Below are 21,024 nucleotides of genomic sequence, written 5' to 3'. Positions count from 1 at the left end.
ACCCCCACAAAGTCCCTCTCCACTACCTCATTTGTACCAGAGCCCAAACACATAAATATAGCTAGCCCAGCACTAACCAATAAGCACTAAATGACTTTCTTGCTCTCTATGCCAATGGCTATTTGCCTCCCCTCAATTAGCTGGAGGGAAAGCTACGCACCACACCCACAGCATCCTCTGGCAGGTGTAACACATCAAGTCCAGTTAAAGGGAGGCATCAAAAGATAGGCAGCCAAAAAGAGTAAACTGAAGATAAATCTTCATCCCACAACCAGAACAAACAGACAGCCCAATGACAAAATATTCAGCCTCACCTTCTCTTGCTCTCTATTTTACCTTCAATTTTAGAATGTGAATCCCTAAAATTAAGCCCTCTGGCTAAGAAAGAATGGCTGAGATGCCTGATACCATGCATTTAGCTAAAGGTTTATATACAAGTTAATCTACTTTTTCCAGCATAGTTGACCAGATATCAGTCCACCATGTAGCTTCAGCAAAAAGGAGCAAAAATATCATAGGGTCATGAAATCCACTGAATGAAAAATGAAGGTTTCTTATTTGGAGAAAAGGGTCTGGCAAATGAAAATTGAAAGCAGAACTCTCCAAAGAGTAATATCAAGCCAATCAGAAACTAGAAATGATCACTAGTATTAAATTGTCATCTGATACAAATTTTGGAAAACAAATAAAATTTAAAAAGCAAGAATAAAAGACTTCTAAGTAGCAGGAATGATTCAGTATTTGAAATGATTGCCTAAATTCCAACTAAGAGTGTAAATTGCCATTTAACTTCTTAGAGATCTTTATCTTCTCAAATGTTTCATTACTTGATAGCTAAAGATGTCTGCATAAGTCTATACTGTGTGATTAATCCATAGGCTACAACAGTGCATCAAAAGAACGATAGCTTTCTCTGTCATTAGCTTTCACTATCATACTTGGCTCTTCAGGAAAAGGATGAGATGTGAGACTGCATTTTCCAGAGAGGCTCAGGTTAATGACAGCAAATTCCTTTAGAAAAGAAACATACATGAGCAAGAGACCTTTTTAAAAAAATAAAATAAAATACATCAGATCTCCGGAAGGCAAGAGTTTCATTAACTTTTTATTAAACCTTCCGTCTGCCTTCTGAGGACCAAGAATGGAAAAAAGAGGGGGCAAAGGTCAAGACTGTCATCAGACTGAAGCGGGGAGTCATGTGGGTCGAACCCCTCCACTATCTTTCCCCAATTTGAGATGTGATGAATTATTAACCAAGCCGTTTGTTGGGTGACTGAATATTACCTGCAAAGTACCGCTCATCTCCTTGAGGCAAACTGAAAGCTGAGAGAGTTGCGCCAATTAGACTGACTGTCTCCTCAATGAGTTGTGACCTATCAATGGTAATAGCTTATTATGATGATAAATGAACCCATCTCTCAAACTGAAGCCTGAACGCACACTTCAGCAGTTTCCCTGAATCGGAGGGGGGGGGCATTACCTCACAACTCTGGATCGACAGGAGTGACAGCTACAAGAGCGGATGACATGCATGAATACACACATATGATTGTCTTACCTTACTGAATATATTTACAATTATTTGGGGGGAGCATTATTGTCTTTTCCTTCTTAATAGACCTGCCTGAACACTGCCTGTTCTCATTGCAGATATATACACATTCACACATCCATACACATTTCTCATGCTATACAAACATTATGCCTATCCCAAGAGACAGCTGGATGGATTTCTGATTGGTATCTACATGCCTCTTCAATCTGCACAGTCTCAGAGGTACTCAGCATTCGATTACTGTAGAATATCCTCCAGCCTGGCTGAAAAAGTTTACTTTACTTCTTTGTAATCCAATTAGTGCTTTTAATTGCTCTGCCAGAGATAATCTTCTTTAGAAGAAGTTAAAGGAAATGGAGGGATTGTAACCTAACATTTTTTTTCTAGGACTTGGAACTTATACAAATTCCAATACATTTTAAAATAGCTTATTAAGAACAAAGACATATATTTCTAGGTCCATAATTTCTACTGGAAAGTTTCTTTACTCACAACCAAAACCACAACCAAATGGGAAACCTTTCTGCATTGGTTTGCATCTTTTTATATTCTTGCTGAAAGATACTACTAATCACATCCATCCCTCCTTCCCCACCTTTTTAATTGTCTTGAAAGTACCATTTGTTATCTGGTATAGCATTCCCCCTTTTTACAAGCAAAGTACAATGGGGGTGGGAGCGGGAATAATAGTGCTTCTTACATTATGCAATTTTTTACATAACATTGTGCTTGCTCCCGGTACACTGGATCCCACAGCCAGCGGGTCTGGGGGAGGGTTATTTCTCCTCCCCCTCCATTTTTGTAATGTTTTTCATACTCATGTGATCAGCATCTTTAATTCTACAAGGAATGCAACTTTTATATTTGACTTTGAAAAATTATAAAAGTTATTTTAAAAAATCCATCTGTATACATGCCTTTGCATCAGAACCGGATTGTGCCTCCCAAGCACATGTACATGGCTGTTTAAGACCACGTGTACATCTGTCACCCATAGTTTAAGCATTTTTTGCAAGAATCAGAATTGCTGCATAAAATGCAGAGCTGCCTTGAAACACAGATATAATTGCTTGTTTATTCCAAAGTTGCATAATCACTTTTTAAAATCATGAATAGTCATAGTCCTAAGAGACTACGCCATTTTTTAATAATCTTTTGAATCATGTATTTGATGGACCCTAAATATTTTATTAATTATTTATTTATTAGAAACATTTACTATACTCCAGGCTGTGCACAAAAACATGCAAAACAAAGATAATCTAATCCAATCTGTGGCCTTCGGAAATATTTTCTTGTTATGGAATATTGAGAAATGGTTCATCTGGGTTTGGTTTTCACTCTTCTACCTTGGGTCTTGTACATTTGCCTTCCCTGGGTGTGTAGCAGATTTAACCCAGCCTTTGTCTCAAAGCAAGCTCATGTGAGGGGAAGAAAAATGCTGAATTATTCCCTCCATGTTTCCTCAACAAAGGCTAAACTTAAACTGCTTCTTCAGTAGCACTGCCAGCACACCCACTTTTTAGTAGTTTAAACACCACCCCCCACCGGTGTTAGCAAAATTCCAGGGAACCTCTTCTTCTCTTTACCAATGGAAAAGTACAAAAACCCCTCCACGTGCAGCTTCCACATGGTGAGAAAACTTGGTAGTGAGTTGCTGAGTAATCAAACTTGAGACGTGTTTGCACCAGAGTAAAACCCCTTTTCCTGAGTTAAAAATCTACTTAGAGGCAGGTAAAATAGGAAGAACAAAAATAGAAAAGCTTTATTCAAAACTAGCTAATCTGTCACTAGACCATCTGTGCCCCTAGTTCTCCCTGTCATTTCCCCCCTCCCTTCAGCCCCAGTCCATTCTCCTCCCCCCCTCACTTCAGCCCCAGTCCATTCTCCATTCTTTGCCCCTCGCGTCAGCCCCAGTCCGTTCTCCATCCTTTCCCCTCCCTTCAGCCCCAGTCCATTCTCTGTCCTTCCCCACTCCCTTGAGCACCAGTCCATTCTATGCTTGGCCTTCCTTCCCTGCCGGCCGGTCTGGGCTGTGGGAGCTTTCCCTCCCTGCCAGCTGGGCTGGGCTGCGGGAGCTTTCCCTCCCAACCTGCTGGCAGGACTTTCCTTCCCCACTAGCCAACCACTGCTGCCATTTTCTCCTCATCCCCATCACTGTCCCCCAGGCAACTGCTCACAAACTCTCACGAGAGCTGCCACACATGGGATTAGTGACAGGTACGTTTAGGAGAAATAGATAGATAGATAGATAGATAGATAGATAGATAGATAGATAGATAGATAGATACTACAGACTGCTTCTGTCTGAGGCTTTCTCAGCTTTTCATTACAGGAAAAAGGAACACTCAGTAACTACAATAATATTTCAAAGCGCACCCTCAGATGATATTGGGGCGGCACACTTTAAAATCGTGGTTACCCAGTTACAAAGAACATAAATGGAAGAGAATACAAAAAGCACCTTGGAGAGTCTACAGAGACTTTTGCAACACCCTAGTTGGAAAGGGGACTGGCTCAGTTTCTCTTAGCTGGTTACATTACAGATAAAACACAATAGAACAGTTGTAAGGATTTGCTAAGTACACCAAAGGAAGTAATCTAACGTGAGATAACTAACATATTGTTCTCTGGCTAAACCCTTCAGAAGCCAAAAGCCCTGACTCCCTTCCCCCTTGAACTCACCCCAAACTCCAGGAGAGAATTCAAGCTTCTTGCAATCCTGTCTCTCAGGGATCCGCAGACGTCCTTCCATGAGAGAATTCTCCAGGCTAGCTGTTAACCATGAGGCAGCAAAACTCCCTTGCTGCTCACTAAGCCTTCTGCCCATCCTCTCTCATCTCCTGCCTAGCTTCTTCTGAGATGGAGAAACCCTTGTCTTCCTCTCTCATGGCCCTCTAGGTCCCACCTACCATGTGCTGAGTGGCTGATCCCTAGCCTGTTAGTCAGGAAAGGGTACACTTACGGTTCACTCTTTAGAGGAAAGGAAAGTCTGTTATTGGCTGATCATTACAGGGTGCTTTAGTGATATCTTACTCTGGCTGGCAAAAATTCTTTGCATTCTAATTACCTCTGATTACTCTAACTACCATTGAGCTGTATGTGGGTGAGTGTGTGGAACTGAAAAGGTAAGTTTCTGGACAAGGTATCTGAGTGATTCCAGTCAATCTGCATCTTCCTAAACTTCCTTTCCTCTCCCTAGGTCAATTCAGTAATGTTGCATCAGTAATATGTGTGAGTATTTTGGAAAGCTTCCGACAGTCAGTGCCAGTGGGCAACCAGTACAGATGAACCTCACTATATGCAGTAACTAATGGTGGTTTTGCATATTTGTGGTCCATGAAAAGGCATACCACCTCATTATCTACGGATACGAAAGGGTTAAAACTAGGGGTGTGCAATTTGGGTATTCGGTGATTCGGTTCAGGACCCGAACCGAATCACCCCTGTTCTGTTTTGTGCCCGAATATGGGCCACCCGAATCACCCTTGATTCGGTTTGGATTCGGATTTAATCCGAATCTGAATCGATTCGGGGGGAAAAAGGGGACCAGGGGCAAAATTGTGGGGTGGGGTGGTAGTGCCCAATGGGTGGAGTCTACCACCCCAATTTCAGGGGAATTGGGCAAAGGGCTGATTTTGGGGGAATTTTTGAAGTTTTAGTGACTTTGGGGCAGTTTGGGGGCATATCATGGGATCTGGGCAAAAGGAGTGGGGTGGGGTGGTGGTGCCTAATGGGTGCAGGCTACCACCCCAATTTCAGGGGGATCGGGCAAAGGGCTGATTTTTTGAGAATTTTTGAAGTTTTAGTGACTTTGGGGCAGTTTGGGGGCAGAAAGTGGATCTGCCCCAAAAGATTGGGGTGGGCTGGTAGTGCCTAATGGGTGGAGGCTACCACCCCAATTTCAGGGGGATTGGGCAGAGGGCTGATTTTTTGGGAATATTTGAGGTTTTGGTGTCTTGGGGCAGATTGGGGGCAGAAAGTGGATCTGCCCCAAAGGAGTGGGGTGGGCTGGTAGATAGTGCCTAATGGGTGGAGGCTACCACCCGCCCCCAATTTCAGAGTGATTGGGCAGAGGGGTAAATTTTGGTGAATTTCTGAGGTTGTGAATTCTCATTCTATCATAGCAAATGAGATTTTTTTTCAATTAAACAACTCTCATGACCCCACTTTCACTTTTTCACACTCTCAATTACTATGAATATGAGGAAGTAATCAATTTAGCACACTTCACCTTATGAAGACAAACCTCAGAAATTCACCAAAATTCACCCCTCTGCCCAATCACTCTGAAATTGGGGATGGGTGGTAGCCTCCACCCATTAGGCACTATCTACCAGCCCACCCCACTCCTTTGGGGCAGATCCACTTTCTGCCCCAAGACACCAAAACTTCAAATATTCCCAAAAAATCAGCCCTTTGCCCAATCCCCCTGAAATTGGGGTGGTAGCCTCCACCCATTAGGCACTACCACCCCACCCCACTCTTTTTTCCCAGATCCCATGCTATGCCCCCAAACTGCCCCAAAGTCACTAAAACTTCAAAAAATCCCCCCAAATCAACCATGAACCGAATCACCCGAATTTTTCGGGTCCGAAATTCGGGTGATTCAGCTCGGGCCCAAAAATTATCGGGGGACATCGGGGGTGATTCGGTTCGGCCACGAATCACCCGAAATTGCTCATTTCGGGCACAGATCGTTCTGTGCCCGAAATTTTTTGCACATCCCTAGTTAAAACCCACATATCTATGGTTCCTAGAAGGCTGGAAATTAATGTGGAGGTCATTACCGGCCACCATTCCCCCCCCCGCCATTTGGGACTTTAGGAGGGCATGGTGGGGAGGCATTGGTGGATGCCAGGAGACCAGTGGAGCATGGCCCATTTTCACATTTTAAAGGTGATCTTTCAGCACTTTTTTTTGAAGTTTGGGAACCTAACCTTCGCAATCCCATAGACTTCAATGACTCATTATCCATGGTTTCGTTACCTGTGGTAATCTGCAGGAACGGAACCCCCATGGATAATGAGGTCCACCTGTATGATGTTCTGCCTATACAGGGTGGCCTGTTGCGATCAGTCTTCACATCAGCCTTGAGCAGCTGAATACAAGGAAGTATTTTTATTGGTAGCTCAAAGAGAGATAAGGAAACATCAAAGAAATATCCAACTGTAAAGAAATGAAAGTATGAAATTATTTCTCATTTCTGACAGCTCTGCATGGATGGTAATATGTCGCAATCAGGTATATTAACAGGGATGGAAAGTAGAATCTTGGCAACTCCCACTGTGCAAGAACTACAGCGAAAGAAGAGGAGGTGAAATTAGCAATAGGTTATTCATAAGCTTTTTATGCAGAAATCTTGTTCTATAGTGCCTTAGACAGTAAATCTCAGAACTACACACACATAAAGTGCAAGCTAGTAGCCCTGCCCCTGATGGAAGTGAAAGGCTTGAAACATGCATTTCTGCACTGAAACCTTTAAAGGAAAATGAGATGTTCCTGGACAAGATAGAAGCTCTCCATGCAAAAGGAGGTTTCCAATGAGGATGAAATAATCCCATTGGATTACATGACCACATGGGAGCATGACACACACAGGAACAGGAGATTCAGGAGACATTCAGTGCTACTGGTGCCGAGCAACCTGTACGATACTCTAGGATGGAGCCTGACCCATTGCCACTTGGACAAGCACTGCCATCCCAAGCTGCACAGTGCACTGAATTCCCCAAGTCTGGGAGCAACTCAACCAACAGCATTGCTAGCCTCTGTCCACATTTTTCAAATGACAACCAATTGCTTAAGACAATGAATCTTATCTCAGTCTATCATTGTTGCAGTTCCAAAGGCTTATTGTCATTTCCCCTTCCACTTCATTCATGTTTTGCTTTTGAAATGACACGAAATCATTGTTTCTATTGTCAAGTGTTAAAGCATGTCTTAACATCACCTGGTAACAACCCCAAGAAATGATCAGGTGAAGCTGCAGGATTGGTTGACATATTCCAGTACTTAGAGATGGCATGATATTTACTTCATCAGATGAACTAATGTAATGTGTGGTGTGGCTACAGGCTGTTAGTCCTGCTCTGTCCCTCGGGGTGAGGGCAGTTTGGGAGACAGACACAGCCGCAGTCTCATTGAGGACCACACACTCAGCCAAGCAGCAGAAATTGTAAGTAAATAAGCATTTTTACTATGCTCCCCCCACTCATTATTTCACCATTTAGATATGGTCTGCTGCCCCCACCCCAACATCCTCTCTTTTATGAGAATTTCTAGAGCATTGGACTAGAACCAGGCAGACTGAGTTCAAATTCTCATTCAACCATGAAACCTACTGGGTGACTCTGGGTCAGTCACTTCTCTTTCAGCCTGTTTCTCAGTGAGGAGAAATGTAACCATGCACACTGTTCTGGGCTCCTTGAAGTAAGATTGGAATATAAATGTTAAAAGAAATAAAACAGTAGTCCCTTCAGCATTATAGATCCATGTGCCTTCAGACTTCAGCTATATTGCATTCATGAAGTTGTGTGTGCCTCATTGTTGCATCCAATAGATTTTTGTTTAGACATCTCACAAATAGGCTGTGAACTTTATTATTTTTAAAAAACTAAAACCACATCTTTTTAAAAAGGCTTTTTCATGTTTTACCGGTTGCTTATATCTGGTAGGTTCTTTGGTCTTTAGTTTTTATAATTCTTAGTTTTTAGCTTTTAAAAGAACTTAATTTGAAATTTTAAAAGCTAATTCTGATTGTGGTTTTAGCTTGAATTTTAATTTGGTTAATTTTATTAGTCTGATTTTATATTGTAACTATTTTATAAATGTTGTGAGCCACCCTGAGCAGTAATGTACTGGAGGGTTGGGGTATAAATATTTTAAATAAATAAAAGGAATAAAAAAACTGAGAGGTTTTGATACAATTAAAGGGTTGTTATTATATCTGTATTAAATAGCTGTGTCTGAGACGTGTGGCTTCTTTCTGAAAGTAAAACTTGTGTCTCTTATTTTCATTAGGCAGCATTTGTCCAATGAATGTTTTGCGTTTTTTGCCCAGAGGTATTTGGTTGTTTTGGGCTTTGTCTCAACAATTATGTTGCCACATAGATCACAGAGTATAGATAATATATATAATATTTTGCTAGGTATAATTTGAGACCTAATATCAGGAGGCAAAGTTCTTATCTATGTATTTTGCTTGAGATACATGACAAGATGATTTCCATAAGATTTCTAGTGGTAGCAAGTTATTTTTTGTGTCCTTTAAAGTAAGGTTCTTTCATTCTTTAAACAATGGTGTCTTGACATGAGTTTGGCATTTCTGTTGACTCCAGTGAGTCCAGTTAAAAGAATCTCAGGAAGCAAGGGTGGCAAAGGCTGCTCAGGGCCTGAGAGCTACTGTCAGCCCAAGTCCTGTACTTGATGGGCTGATGGTCAAACTCCATATAAGGCTGCTTCAGATGTTTATGTCTCAATTTGTTCAAGGTTTTGTGAATGTTGCCCCTCGCCCCATGTTATCTACTGTCTTGGCTTTTACCCTATTTTTAATTATCTCATGTTTTATTGTTTAGTGATTTGCACTTTTTGAATCCTTTTCTGAAAATTTTGTACCAAACCCGCAATGCCGGTGTACCTCTTCTGTTTATGATTTGCCTTGGGTATATGTGATCTCAACAACTGAGTAATGAAGTTTTCTTGCAATGTTTTATTATACTGTGTATGTACTTCAGTCAGTACTTTATTGATGATGAGGATCTATGTGTCTGGGTTGGGGCCTGGAGCGAATTGGAGTTAAGCTACAAAAATGTAGAACCTGTATCTTTAAAATTCACCTTGAATTGCACAGTATATAGAAACTATCCAAACTGTGTAAAAAACTAAAATGGCAAAATACTTATTTGCCCCAAATTAGGCAAACTTGCTTCTCAAAGGGTAACACTTCCTTCAGAGTATATTTGAAGAGTCTAATTTCCGGACAAAAGGGCCATATAAAGTACAGCCAGGAAGGCAAAATACTAACTTTTTGCAATGAACTGTTGCTGCTAAAAGGGTATTAGAAAATGGTGCAGTGGGGAAGCAATCTTCCTAGAGAGCAGGAGGCTGTTGGTTCAAATCGCCACTGGTTTGTTTCCCAGAATATGGGTGGAAAATTCCTATACTGGGCAACAGGAAAGTGCTGAAAAGGCATCACCTCATACTGCATGGAAGAAGGCAATGGTAAACCACTCCTGTATTCTACTAAGAAAACCACATGGCTCTGTGGTCGTCAGGAGTCAACACTGACTCAATGGCAGAACCTAACCTAAGTATTAGTTTCAATGGAGTTGTCACTAGTTACAATGGAGATTTCTGTAGAATCACTTATTTTTATGATTTCCCCTGTGCAATTGAATTTGATTTGCACAGGGGAAATCATAAAAACTAGCTTAACCCACGCGGAGCATCTGCGTGCTAGTACTTGATTGCTCCCCTGTCATGGCCCAGACCTCTGAGTCAGAAGAGTCAGAGGAGGAGCAGGAGGACTTGGTTGGAGAGCAGGCTCAGAATCACAGCAGGAGAACTTGGCTGTGAGAATGGACTCTGAAGCTGGGCTGGAGACAGAACAGCTGGCAGAGATGAGGGCTGAGGAGACTGATCAGGAGGAAGCTGGAATTTCACCTGTGTTAAGAAGATGTCTCAAGAGAAAGGCTCAGTGGGAGACATGCAGGCGCAAGATCTCACAGGAGAGGAAATAGAAATGCTGAGTCAGGAAAGCCTGATTGGCTGCCGGTTATCTTGAGCCCTATATTAAGCAGACGCTGTTCCTGGGACAGTACTGTCAGCAACATTGTCTTCCGCAGACAGTGTTCCTTGTATTTAGAATCATTCAACCTTTCTTGTTTCAGCCTGTCCTTGTTCTGTTCATTCCTTGCTCCTTCATTTCAGTTATTACTCAGTTATCATAGAGGGGGGTACCTAGTTTAGTTTCAAGGGACTTTATTTTGTTTATACTACTTTATCTTTGTGAGTCATTCTTCGCTTTCGTTTGTTCAGCTAAGCTGCTACTCTTATCTCCAGAATTTCTATTCGACTCACAGAAGTAGAGCTGAAGGGATTGTAAATCCTGTCAGGTCAGCCCTGTCAACAGATTTATGACATCCCCTCACCCCAGAGACCCCCTCACACAGCCCCCCTCACCGCAGAGATCTCTCCCTCCTCACCTGAGCTACACTCCTGTAGCTCCATCTTCCATCCCCTTCACCCCTCTTAGTCACTCCTCCATCCCTTTATTCCACCCCCCTCACCCCTCTTGGTCGTGGCTTCAGTGTTGCTGGCGCCTGTTGGCCAAGTTGCAGCCCCCTATCCCCAGAGACCTCCCCACCCTCACCCAAGCCCTGCTCCTGCTCCTCCCCACAGGAGCAGCAGCAGCAGTTGACCGGGCCCTTCCTCACTGCCGCCACTGCCATGACCGCTTGTTCCACTCAGGCCGCTGACAGGCCCAGGCCCTGGCCCTTCTCTTGCTTGCCTGCTTGCCTCCCTCTGCCAATGGCCTCAGTAGCCCCAAACAGCAGCAGTGGTAGACTGGGCCCTTCCTTGCTGCCAACAGGCACCGCCATGGCTGCTCGGTCCCCTCAAGACACTGACAGGCTTGGGCCGGTCCTGCGCCCTTCCTTCTTTCTCTCTTCCCCTCCCTTCTTTTTCTCTCTCCCTTCCTGAGTTAACAGATCTTGCTCATTTTGTTTCTTCATCTAATTCACACAACAACAGCTTTCTTTTCCTGAAGAGGCTCTTTCCTCCCTCACGACCCTTCCCTTTGCAGATCCCTGCCCACTATCCACACTCATATATATTCCTCTCCTCTACAAACAAGAACATCTTCCGATCAGTAACAGTTTCATTCCAACTGACCTTAACTATCACAGGTTCCTCCCTATCTGCATATGGAATCCCCACTGCTCAATCACCATGGTGCTTCTGCTCTCACAGGCTCCTCCTCCCTATCTGCATATGGAATCCCCACTGCCCAGTCAGGTGCTTCTGCTCACAAACTCACGGGATTAGCCATGGGTATGCTTTAGAGAAGGCATCCCCAAACTGTGGCCCTCCAGATGTTGCTGAACTACAACTTCCAGCATACGCAGCCACAAAAAATTGTGTCTAGGGATGCTGGGAGTTGTAGTGCAGCAACATCTGGAGGGCCGCAGTTTGGGGATGCCTGCTTTAGAGAATTAAATATATAGATAGATAATTAATTCTACAGAATTAGACTAGGCATTAGAAAGAACGTCTGAACTGTAAGAGCTGCTCAACAATGGAATAGTCTTTCTTGCACAGGGTTAGCTTCTCCTTTGCTGGAGGTTTCATCAGTCAGGGATGCATAGAGCAGTTGACTGCACTGAGCAGGGGTTGAATATTAGAAGACCTCCAAGGTCACTTCCAAACTGCAAAATTCTATTATTCTATGAGATTATTGTGTTTACAGCACTATAAACAAACATCTTCTAGAAAGGCTGGTTTAATCCAGTTTCAGCTATTTAGAGAAATGTTTTATTGAGTTTACAAATAATAACCTGCAATATTCCATTTCCATAGCAATACACTAAATCACCACAGCTAAGTATGTCATCATGGCTATAATTTACATGATGCAACATGACAGTTAAGATGCACTATGGTAATTTGTGAGCGCTTTCAGTATTACTGTAGTATCAAAAATTTATATGGTTCAGTTATTAAGGCAAATTGTTTCATTCATACAGAGATGTCTGACAGTAAACCACAAAGTCCTTCCAAATTACAAGTGGAAAAATGCCTTCCATGTTCAGACAAATGGCACACATTCTTTCCATTATTTTGCTTTCTGAGTGGGGGAAAAATTATCTGCAAAGCAGCTGCCATAAGCACAAGAAATGTTCATTACCTGTGGGAGAAAACAAATACGACCCTTGCTCATGCTGACTAGATTTGAGTCTCTTTAGCAATCTACAGCCCTGAACAAGATGTCCATATTCTTTGGAAGTGATGCAGTTTAATCTTTACTTGCTCACTTACCTTCTGTCATACTGATTTCCAGCCAAGAGGAAAAAGCTAAGTAGAGAACCCTGGAAAAACTACCAGGGGAAATGTTCCTAGAGTTTCAAATAAACTAACACTAGATGATATGGGGGATGGGGGTGGATCTCAGTAATTCGGGTTTCAGTTTTACAAATATTCAGATGCTTGGCATTTCAGTAACAGACAGAACATTATCTATACTACAAACCCAACTGATACAACTCACACAAGAACCCTGATGCAAACAGAGGCAGATTTAGCCATGGACTTCGGGGACCAGGTCCATGGCCTCCTGCCTCCTGGGGGGCCTCTGAATGATTGAGGGGCCTCCCAGAGCCCTGCCCACCACCACGCCATTGCCCCGCTCCATTGCCCTGCGCCAGTATTTCCCATCTTCACTGCCAGGGGGTGGGGGGTGAGCAGTGAGTGTGAATAGGGAATGTTGCATGCTGGTGATGTCACAGCATGCAACATTCTGTATTAACACCATGCAGGCACGTCTGCCAGACAGGCAGCGACCACTGCAGGGGGGAGGCCTGCTCCGCTCACTGCTCACTCCTCACCCCTGGCAGTGAAGATCGCAAATATTAGCAGGGGGCAGCACCAGCTCAGGCACGGGGCAGTGGAAGGACAGGTGTGGGGCAGCGGCGGGGCTCTGGGGAGCTCCCTAATCATTTGGAACCCCCCTCCCCAGATACAGGAACAGCGGTGGAGTGGCAGCAAATTAAAAAAGAAAATAAAATTAAGGCCAGCCTCATGGTGGGGGAGGCAGCGGAGGGGGGCCTCCAAAGCCCTTCAGGTCCAGGTTGCTTTTGGACCTAGGTGCGCCCCTGGATGCACACACAAAGGGTCTACTCAGACGAAATCCAATTACCCTTATCCAAAACACAATACTTCAATTCAACTTGCATTGAAATAATTGGGACCATACTTACATGTTGTGATTTGGATGGAGGTGTTCAATATACTGTTAAACGATTATTTTAAAGGGTGGGTACGTCTCCCCCCGCCCAAGCAAACACTATGGATCCACAATGTGGATCATCTTGCCTCTGTAGCACTGTGGTATGCAAAGAGCCACCTGCAGGAGGTTACTCTGGTATTAAGGATCAAAAGCTCTCTTAACACCCCCAAAGCTGCAAAACTAGAGGGCACATTCCAGAGAACCATAGGACTTCGTCTTCATAATCAGTAGGGACGATTACTATTTTTCTAACATCAGTATTCTGTGTCATTTGATAAGCAACTTCTGAAAATAAACTGGAGTCTCATGACCTAAGGTGGTGGTTGTTGATGCTACTAAGAAAATTTATAAACTACTTTTCAACAAAAGTTAAGACAGTTTTCACAGAATGAATGAATAGAACAGTTGCTCTTCTGCTGCTAAATATTAGAGAATCACCAGTTAAAAAGGTGTCCGTTTGCTCACTTAGCAAGGTCACATCTTGAAAGCTAATGAGAAACCTTCTGCACTCAGTCCTCAGAGCCCTCTTCAGGCACAGGAGGTAATAAGAGAGTGCAACATCAGTCCCTACAACTGGAGGGCAATCTGGAAATTCTAGATTGTCTAGGCCCTGCTTCAGGAATACGAGTCCTTAACTGGTGAGCAGAAAACTACCTTTGCCAAGGATTAGTATATATAAAAACATAAGAACAGCCTTGCTGGATTAGGCCCACGTCCTATCTAGTCCAGCATCCTGTTTCACACAGTGGCCCACCAGATGCCACTAATAACAAAACCACAACTGTTAAATAGCTAAAAAGCTTGGCACCTGTTCATCCAGTTTAGAGGGATCCTTTTGGAGCTCCTTACAATTTTGGATTTCACTACCTTAAATAGTTTATTTTAATCTGCAAATCTGGCAACCTTGCTGCTTACCCCAATCTGTTGAACATTTATGAATAAATTAAAAAGCATGGGCCCAGTACAGATCCCTGGGGGACCCTACTTCTTATTTCCCTCCATTATGAAAACTGTCCATTTATTCCTACCCTCTGTTTCCTGTCCTGCAACCAGTCACCAATCCACAGCTGATCCTGTCGCCTTATCCCATGGCTGCTAAGTTTTCTCAAGGGTCTTTGATGATGAACTTTGTCAAAAGCTTTTGAAAGTCCAAGTATACTATGTCAACCAGATCACCTTTATCCACATGCCTGTTGACACTCTCAAAGAACTCCAAAAGGTTGGTGAGGCAAGATTTACCTTTGCAGAAGCCATGCTGGTACTCCTTCAGCAAGCCCTGTTCTTCTATATGTTTATTTAGAGCAGGGGTCAGCAACCTTTTCCAAGTTCTCATCCTTTTTCCAACTCCCAGCTAGTGAACAGGCGGCAAGCCAGCCAGGAGAGGTTGAGGAATCGCATATGAAGGAGGCGGAGTGGCCCACTCTCATGCCGATGTTAGGAGTGGGGCTGCTCACAGGCTTAAGAACATAGGAAACTGCCATATACTGAGTCAGACCATTGGTCTACCTAGCTCAGTATTGTCTTCACAGACTGGCAGAGGCTTCTCCAAGGTTGCAGGCAGGAATCTCTCTCAGCCCTAGCTTGGAGAAGCCAGGGAGGGAACTTGAAACCTCCTGCTCTTCCCAGAGCGGCTCCATCCCCTGAGGGGAATATCTTGCAGTGCTCACACATCAAGTCTCCCATTCAGATGCAACCAGGGCAGACCCTGCTTAGCTATGGGGACAAGTCATGCTTGCTACCACAAGACCAGCTCTCCTCTCCCTCACGCTGCCACTAGAAAGCACCATGCACCCGCTCCATGCCCAAGCCAGGTCAAGCCCAGCCCAGAGACCCTCACCCCACCTCACAAGCTCCCTCCCCATTAACCCTTCAACAAGCTGTCTACCCACACTGTGATTGTCAGATGTGGGTGCACACCCACACAGCCAAGGCAGGAGAAATATCTGGGACAGTCACATGGTGGGGGTTGGGCAGAAGGGAGAGAGAGAGGGGAGGGAGATTCCTCAAGGCTGGAAGCTGGGATGGAAAAAGTCTCAGCACATGAAGTTGGCATGTGCAGTTGAATGCACGTGAATGGGGAAGAGTGAGGGGCAAGCAGGAAAATGGCTTTTTTTCCATGCCATGAAGAATCACCTCATATGCCACTCTCGGCACATATGCTGTGGGTTGTCAGTCCGTGTTCCAGAGTGAGCATAAAGGAGTTCTCTGGGCCGAGATAATACTTAATACTTAGCTTTGGGGAAATTACCATTAGCTTGAGTAGCATGAGGACCAGAATGTCTTTTTTTTTTTTTTAATGCCACAGTTATGCCACAGGTCTATTTTTTTCAAGTGGGGGCCACTTTCGCAAAAAAATCCCCCAACCCTTCAATGTGAGAGCTATTTCTCAATTGTGCTGACCTCTGCACTGTATTGTACTTTTCATAGTGCTAAGAGTGCTAAAAGAAAGATGGAGCCATCCTTTAAATTCTATGGAGAAAGCACTGGGAAAGCTTACATTCCCCAGCACTGTGCATGCCTCCCAAGATGGTGCAGGGGTTCAAGAGGGCACCATTTCCCTTAAAGGAGTCCTACTTGTGCTTGGCAAAGTGCAGCATTGCATGGTGGGAATGGTCACCTCCACATGGTGCCAGAGGGGCTGTGCAGAGTATTCAGCTTTGGCTGAAGCTTTGCACAGGCCCAATAAACCATTAGTCAGGGTTAGGGTTGATGGGGGGTCACTAGTGGCTCGCAGGCCTTTCAGTGAAGAACATGGCTTTAAACAATGCAATAAGACTAGTAAACATTTTAGCACACCATCTTTGGAATCCCAGGGTAGTACTCCTTGCATTCAAGTTTCTCACTAAGCATTACTCATTTTTATAGCACACCCCCTCAACATCTGATCTGCTGTCAACATCAGTATTTACAAAGTGAGAAAGAAACAGCAAAATCTGAAGGTGTGGTAAGGAAGATAAGCCTGCTGGAAAGAAACACGTTATCCACACAAAACAGATCACTCATTTCATTCTGGGTTGCAAATGGTATGAGCCTCCTCACATCTGAAACCAAAAGCTGCCAGGCAGCCCAGGGAACAGATGTGCTTTGCTTCGTTTACTTACCCCTTGCCTTGTGTCTCACAGGGATTCTCTGTATGCCTATATCAGTTGCTTTCAGCAAGCAATTTTACTGGTCAAATATCGCTCTCATAAATGAGAACTAAAAAAAATAATTACTTACATCTTTCGCTATTAATAAATCAAATTAACACCCAGGCAAAGACCATCTGCACTTACTTTGTTGCCCAAATAAGGACTGGGTGCACTCCAATAATAAATTAGCGGCAGAACACTCCTTGCAGCCACATTGTTGATGCTAAGCTGCTGTGGTCCATCAAAGCTGTCCTGCTGAGGAGTAACTCTAGCAAGACCAGCTACATCAGTCAGGTGCCAGCCATTCATGTCCATAATCTAGAGTGAGAAAAGAAAATACCTTTTAAGATCTACACACTGAAACCTGCTTAATCTACTTCTTTCCTTTTTTGCCGTGATGGCCATAAGTTAAAACTGTTTGCAGCCCAATATTTAGATAAACTCCCTTATAAGAAGACAGTGGCAGGGTTCACACAATCACAAAGATCCAGGTTAAAAAGTGAATCAGAGTTAGTGAGTCCAGCAGAGCTGATTGTGTGAACCCAGAATTTCAGAGGAATCCTTTGGTTAACCAACATGTAACAATATATATCTTTGATCAAGATTTTCCTGAAATTCCAGGTTCAGCTCCACTGGGCTCACTACTTCTGATTCACTTTTTAACCGGGATGCTTGTGATTATGTGAACCCAGCCAGGATAAAGAAAAGGACATGCCATCTTTCTCCTAGTAGATGTGTACAGAAGATTAAAGGAATTTCTGGTCATCCCACTGTTACATTGGGGAGGGTGAGCAGAAGATAATTCTTTAAATAGGTCATAATTGAGTTTTAACTGGCAACAGTATGGAAATCTTGAAATAAGAGTTTTTAACATTATTTCTAAGTGTCTAACTACATGAGATATGAATGAACCATGACTGGATTCCCTGCATTTTTTAAAGGGGCCAAGAAAGATCTCCAAATGGGGAGTGATTCAGATCAGAGCCATGGTGCAGGCAGGGGGGGGCATTAAACTGTTTCCTCTTCGGTCATTTTTTCAATTGGAATTCCACCTGGAACCTTTATTTGTCTTGTGGGTCAAAACATACTGGTGCAGAATTACATACTGGTGCAGAATTACACACTGCTTCCCCCGCACTGTAATCTCAGTTCAGATTGGGACTCTTAGTGGCTTAATTTTATCTTAAATAAATAATAAATCACATATCCAACCACAGATCACCTGCTGTCTTGTCTGGTTGTGTCCTGAATTCAAGGGCTCACAAAGGGCTTTTTAAAATATATTTTGACCTTGGTAACAAATTAGGAATGATTTTTTTTTAGGAATTATGAGTATATGAGTATTACAGCAGAAACTTCTATTAATTGGAATTTTGCATCTGTTAAGGTTATGAAAAAGGCATAAACACTATGTTGAAAACACTGAATAAAATAGAAGATCAGATGCAACTGCTTATGGCAAAATTGGCCAGTTTCTATTTAAGATGTATCAGATAGTGACTCTGTGTGAGAATGAAAGAGAAGATGGATGCTCATGCTCATGTAGAGCACCGGGATCGGGCCTGATCTCTGTGCTGCCCCACCAGGTAGCCTGAGTATTTTACCTGTGCTATTACTGAGGTAGAACGGTGCAAGCACACCCTTCTATGATAGTACCCAGTCATGTGTATGATTGGGCTGCTCCTGGCATGGTGCATTGTGGGATTCAAGAGAACATCCTCCTCCGGCTCCCAGCTCTGCTGTTCTCTTTGGTGCCAATCATGTGCCAGGTGAGCAGCAGAGCCTGGAAGGGTTGGGAGATCATGTAAGAGAAGGCAGACAGTAGCCTGCCTCTCCATCTGCCCTCCGAACTGCGGTTGTGAGAATGACCTCAAGGTGTCATCTATCAGCTTAAATCTATAGGATCGGATTTGCAACTACCAGGTTTCACAATTAACAAATATAATAAAGAATGAAAGGGGTAACCTCTGGGTGTATTCATAGTAGGAATGGAATGTAGTTCTACCAAGGTGGTGTTGATTTCCAAAGGGGTGGGTTTTAAATTTACCCTTTGCTAGATTGGAGACCTGCCCTCCTGGTCTCCAATCTGCATCTCTGATTCAAAAGTCTGCTCTGCAGGAAGAGGCTGGTAGAAACACTCTCACCCTGCATCATAGCAGGACAGTACCAATGGTCTATCGCTAAATGTTTGCCTTGCATCTCATGGGCCATCCAATCCATCAACTACTGAACTGGCTGGGGAGTGGAGCCCATTCCAACTTTCATGGCAGAGTCCAGAATTTGAGCAGAGCAGAATGATTTCTGTCAAAACTCCTCAGGGCAGAACCAGCTTGCTGCATTCATCCTTAAGACTGATCCTTGATATTGCCTGATATTTCTGTCCCAGTTGTTGGAAATTAGTGGACAACTGTCTTAAAATACCAAATAATTTCCTTCTGGGTTACCAAAACCATAAAAGAAAGACAAGCCATCCCATTTTCAAGGTTTCCAAGAACATACAAAAGCTAGAAGTTTTCTCTTTAAAAAAAATTACAATTGACAATCCTTACAATGTCTTAGCTATCAAAGTCGCTTTGTGTACCATATGTTGTGCACCCCTGCTGTAAGGAACTCAGCAGTGTCCTTCAGCACGAAAGAATAAAGTGAGAGTTCAGCAGACTATCAGATGCACATCCAACTGTTTAACAGTCCCTTCTCGGTTTTCTTGCTCCAAATCTTTGTCACAGAGATCAAACATCATTTCAGTTGCATCATCTTTAAAAGAGGCATGTTGGGTGTGAAGCCCTTGCCCTGGAAACCTCTAAAATTATGAAATTCATGAGCAAATTGAAAGAACACAAGCATGCTCCAGGCCTTTGATTGCTCTCCAGTGACTGAATACCACCAGAGCTGTGAAGCGGCTCAGCTGCAGGCTGAAAGAACAACCCGATTACAGAAGCGAAAAATGAGCCCAGCAGACATCTCATTTTATATACTTAGAAAATACAGTTAAAACATACAGCTATTTAAAGCGAAATGGGTTTTGAGAAGTCCAAGGGAATCAGAACTTTTCTTACTAATTCAAATGTGGAATCCACATTATCAGAACTTAAGTTAAGTTAAATTCTTTATTGCCCTAATTCATCGTGGAGCCAGCGTGGTGTAGTGGTTAGAGTGCTGGACTAAGACCGGGGAGACCTGAATTCAAATCCCCATTCAGCCATGAAACTAGCTGGGTGACTCTGGGCCAGTCACTTCTCTCTCAGCCTAACCTACTTCACAGGGTTGTTGTGAAAGAGAAATTCAAGCATGTAGTACACCGCTATGGGCTCCTTGGAGGAAGAGCGGGATATAAATGTAATCATCATCATCATCATCATCATCATCGTGTCCTCCATAACCTCCCCAGCTCACCATGGGCTAGTTCACACAATCTTTAATGGGGTAGGGCAAGCATCTGATTCGAGTTCAGGAGCTGTGTGTGTCCCCATTTTGTGAACATGTACTTTAAAGCCACCTAATGGTACGGTGGGGAAATGCTTGACTAACAAGCAGAAGGTTGCCAGTTTGAATCCCAGCTGGTACTAAATTGGGCAGCACAGATATAGGAGAATGCTGAAAGGCATCATCTCAACTGCGTGGGTGGAGGCAATGGTAAACCCCTCCTGTAGTCTACCAAAAGAAAACCACAGGGCTCTAAGGGAACCAGGAGTCGAAATCAACTTGGCGGCACACTTTACTTTAAAAAAGCAAGGCGAGGGGGGAATGATTGCTAGGCTCCCACTGGGGTGAGGCTCCCTCTTTTCCTCCTACCTCATTAAACAGCTGGGTACAGCTGCTGGGTAGCATGGAGTCCTCCTACCCAGCACAAGCCTCACAGGTGATCACTTCCTCCCCACCTTATTTTTTAAAAGCACACAGTCACAAAATTTGGATAGGACATATGTCCTTGCCTTACTAAAGATCACGTGAACCAGCCTCATGTGTCCTGAAAAACTCAACACATGTGCCTGAATCATACATTAAGTTATATGTAGGTACAGGTGTCTGTACACCTGTACATGTTTGTGTGTGCGAATGACTTTGCATGTGTTTATTTTCAAAGTTAGTCTGGGTACAGTCTCCCTCAAATTCAGGTTGTGTACTACTGCATGTGCATTGAACACAATCTGTTTCTCGTACTGTACACAGACTGTATGTGTATTGAACATGTGTGACTATGGTGCTTGTAACATCGTGGTAAGGTGGTACCCTGAAGCCACTGAGCAGGTAGTTTTTTATTTGTTAAATGTGTTTACCACTTTTCTATAGAGTCCAAGTGGGTGAGCTCAAATTGTTCAAGAGGAGTGACAAAA

At 43.5% G+C, this 21,024-nt stretch overlaps 1 protein-coding gene across 12 annotated transcripts in view; it reads right to left on the bottom strand.

Moving 5' to 3' along the window:
• The window catches only part of LAMA2 (laminin subunit alpha 2), a 759,697-nt gene that overhangs the window by 337,518 nt on the left and 401,155 nt on the right, over positions 1-21,024 (bottom strand). For all 12 annotated transcript variants that reach the window (XR_008313916.1, XM_053286200.1, XM_053286222.1 and 9 more), the window contains one exon: positions 16,835-17,008. Coding sequence is in view for 11 of the 12 variants with exons in the window: in XM_053286200.1 (XP_053142175.1) it covers positions 16,835-17,008 (174 nt within the window). In the remaining variant the exon portion in view is untranslated. The remainder of the gene's footprint in view (positions 1-16,834; positions 17,009-21,024) is intronic.

The sequence above is a fragment of the Hemicordylus capensis genome, chromosome 1 (assembly GCF_027244095.1).
Source record: "Hemicordylus capensis ecotype Gifberg chromosome 1, rHemCap1.1.pri, whole genome shotgun sequence".
Lineage (NCBI taxonomy): Eukaryota > Metazoa > Chordata > Lepidosauria > Squamata > Cordylidae > Hemicordylus > Hemicordylus capensis.
The sequence above is the reverse complement of the archived record's forward strand: the minus strand, read 5'-3'. Positions and strand labels throughout refer to the sequence as shown.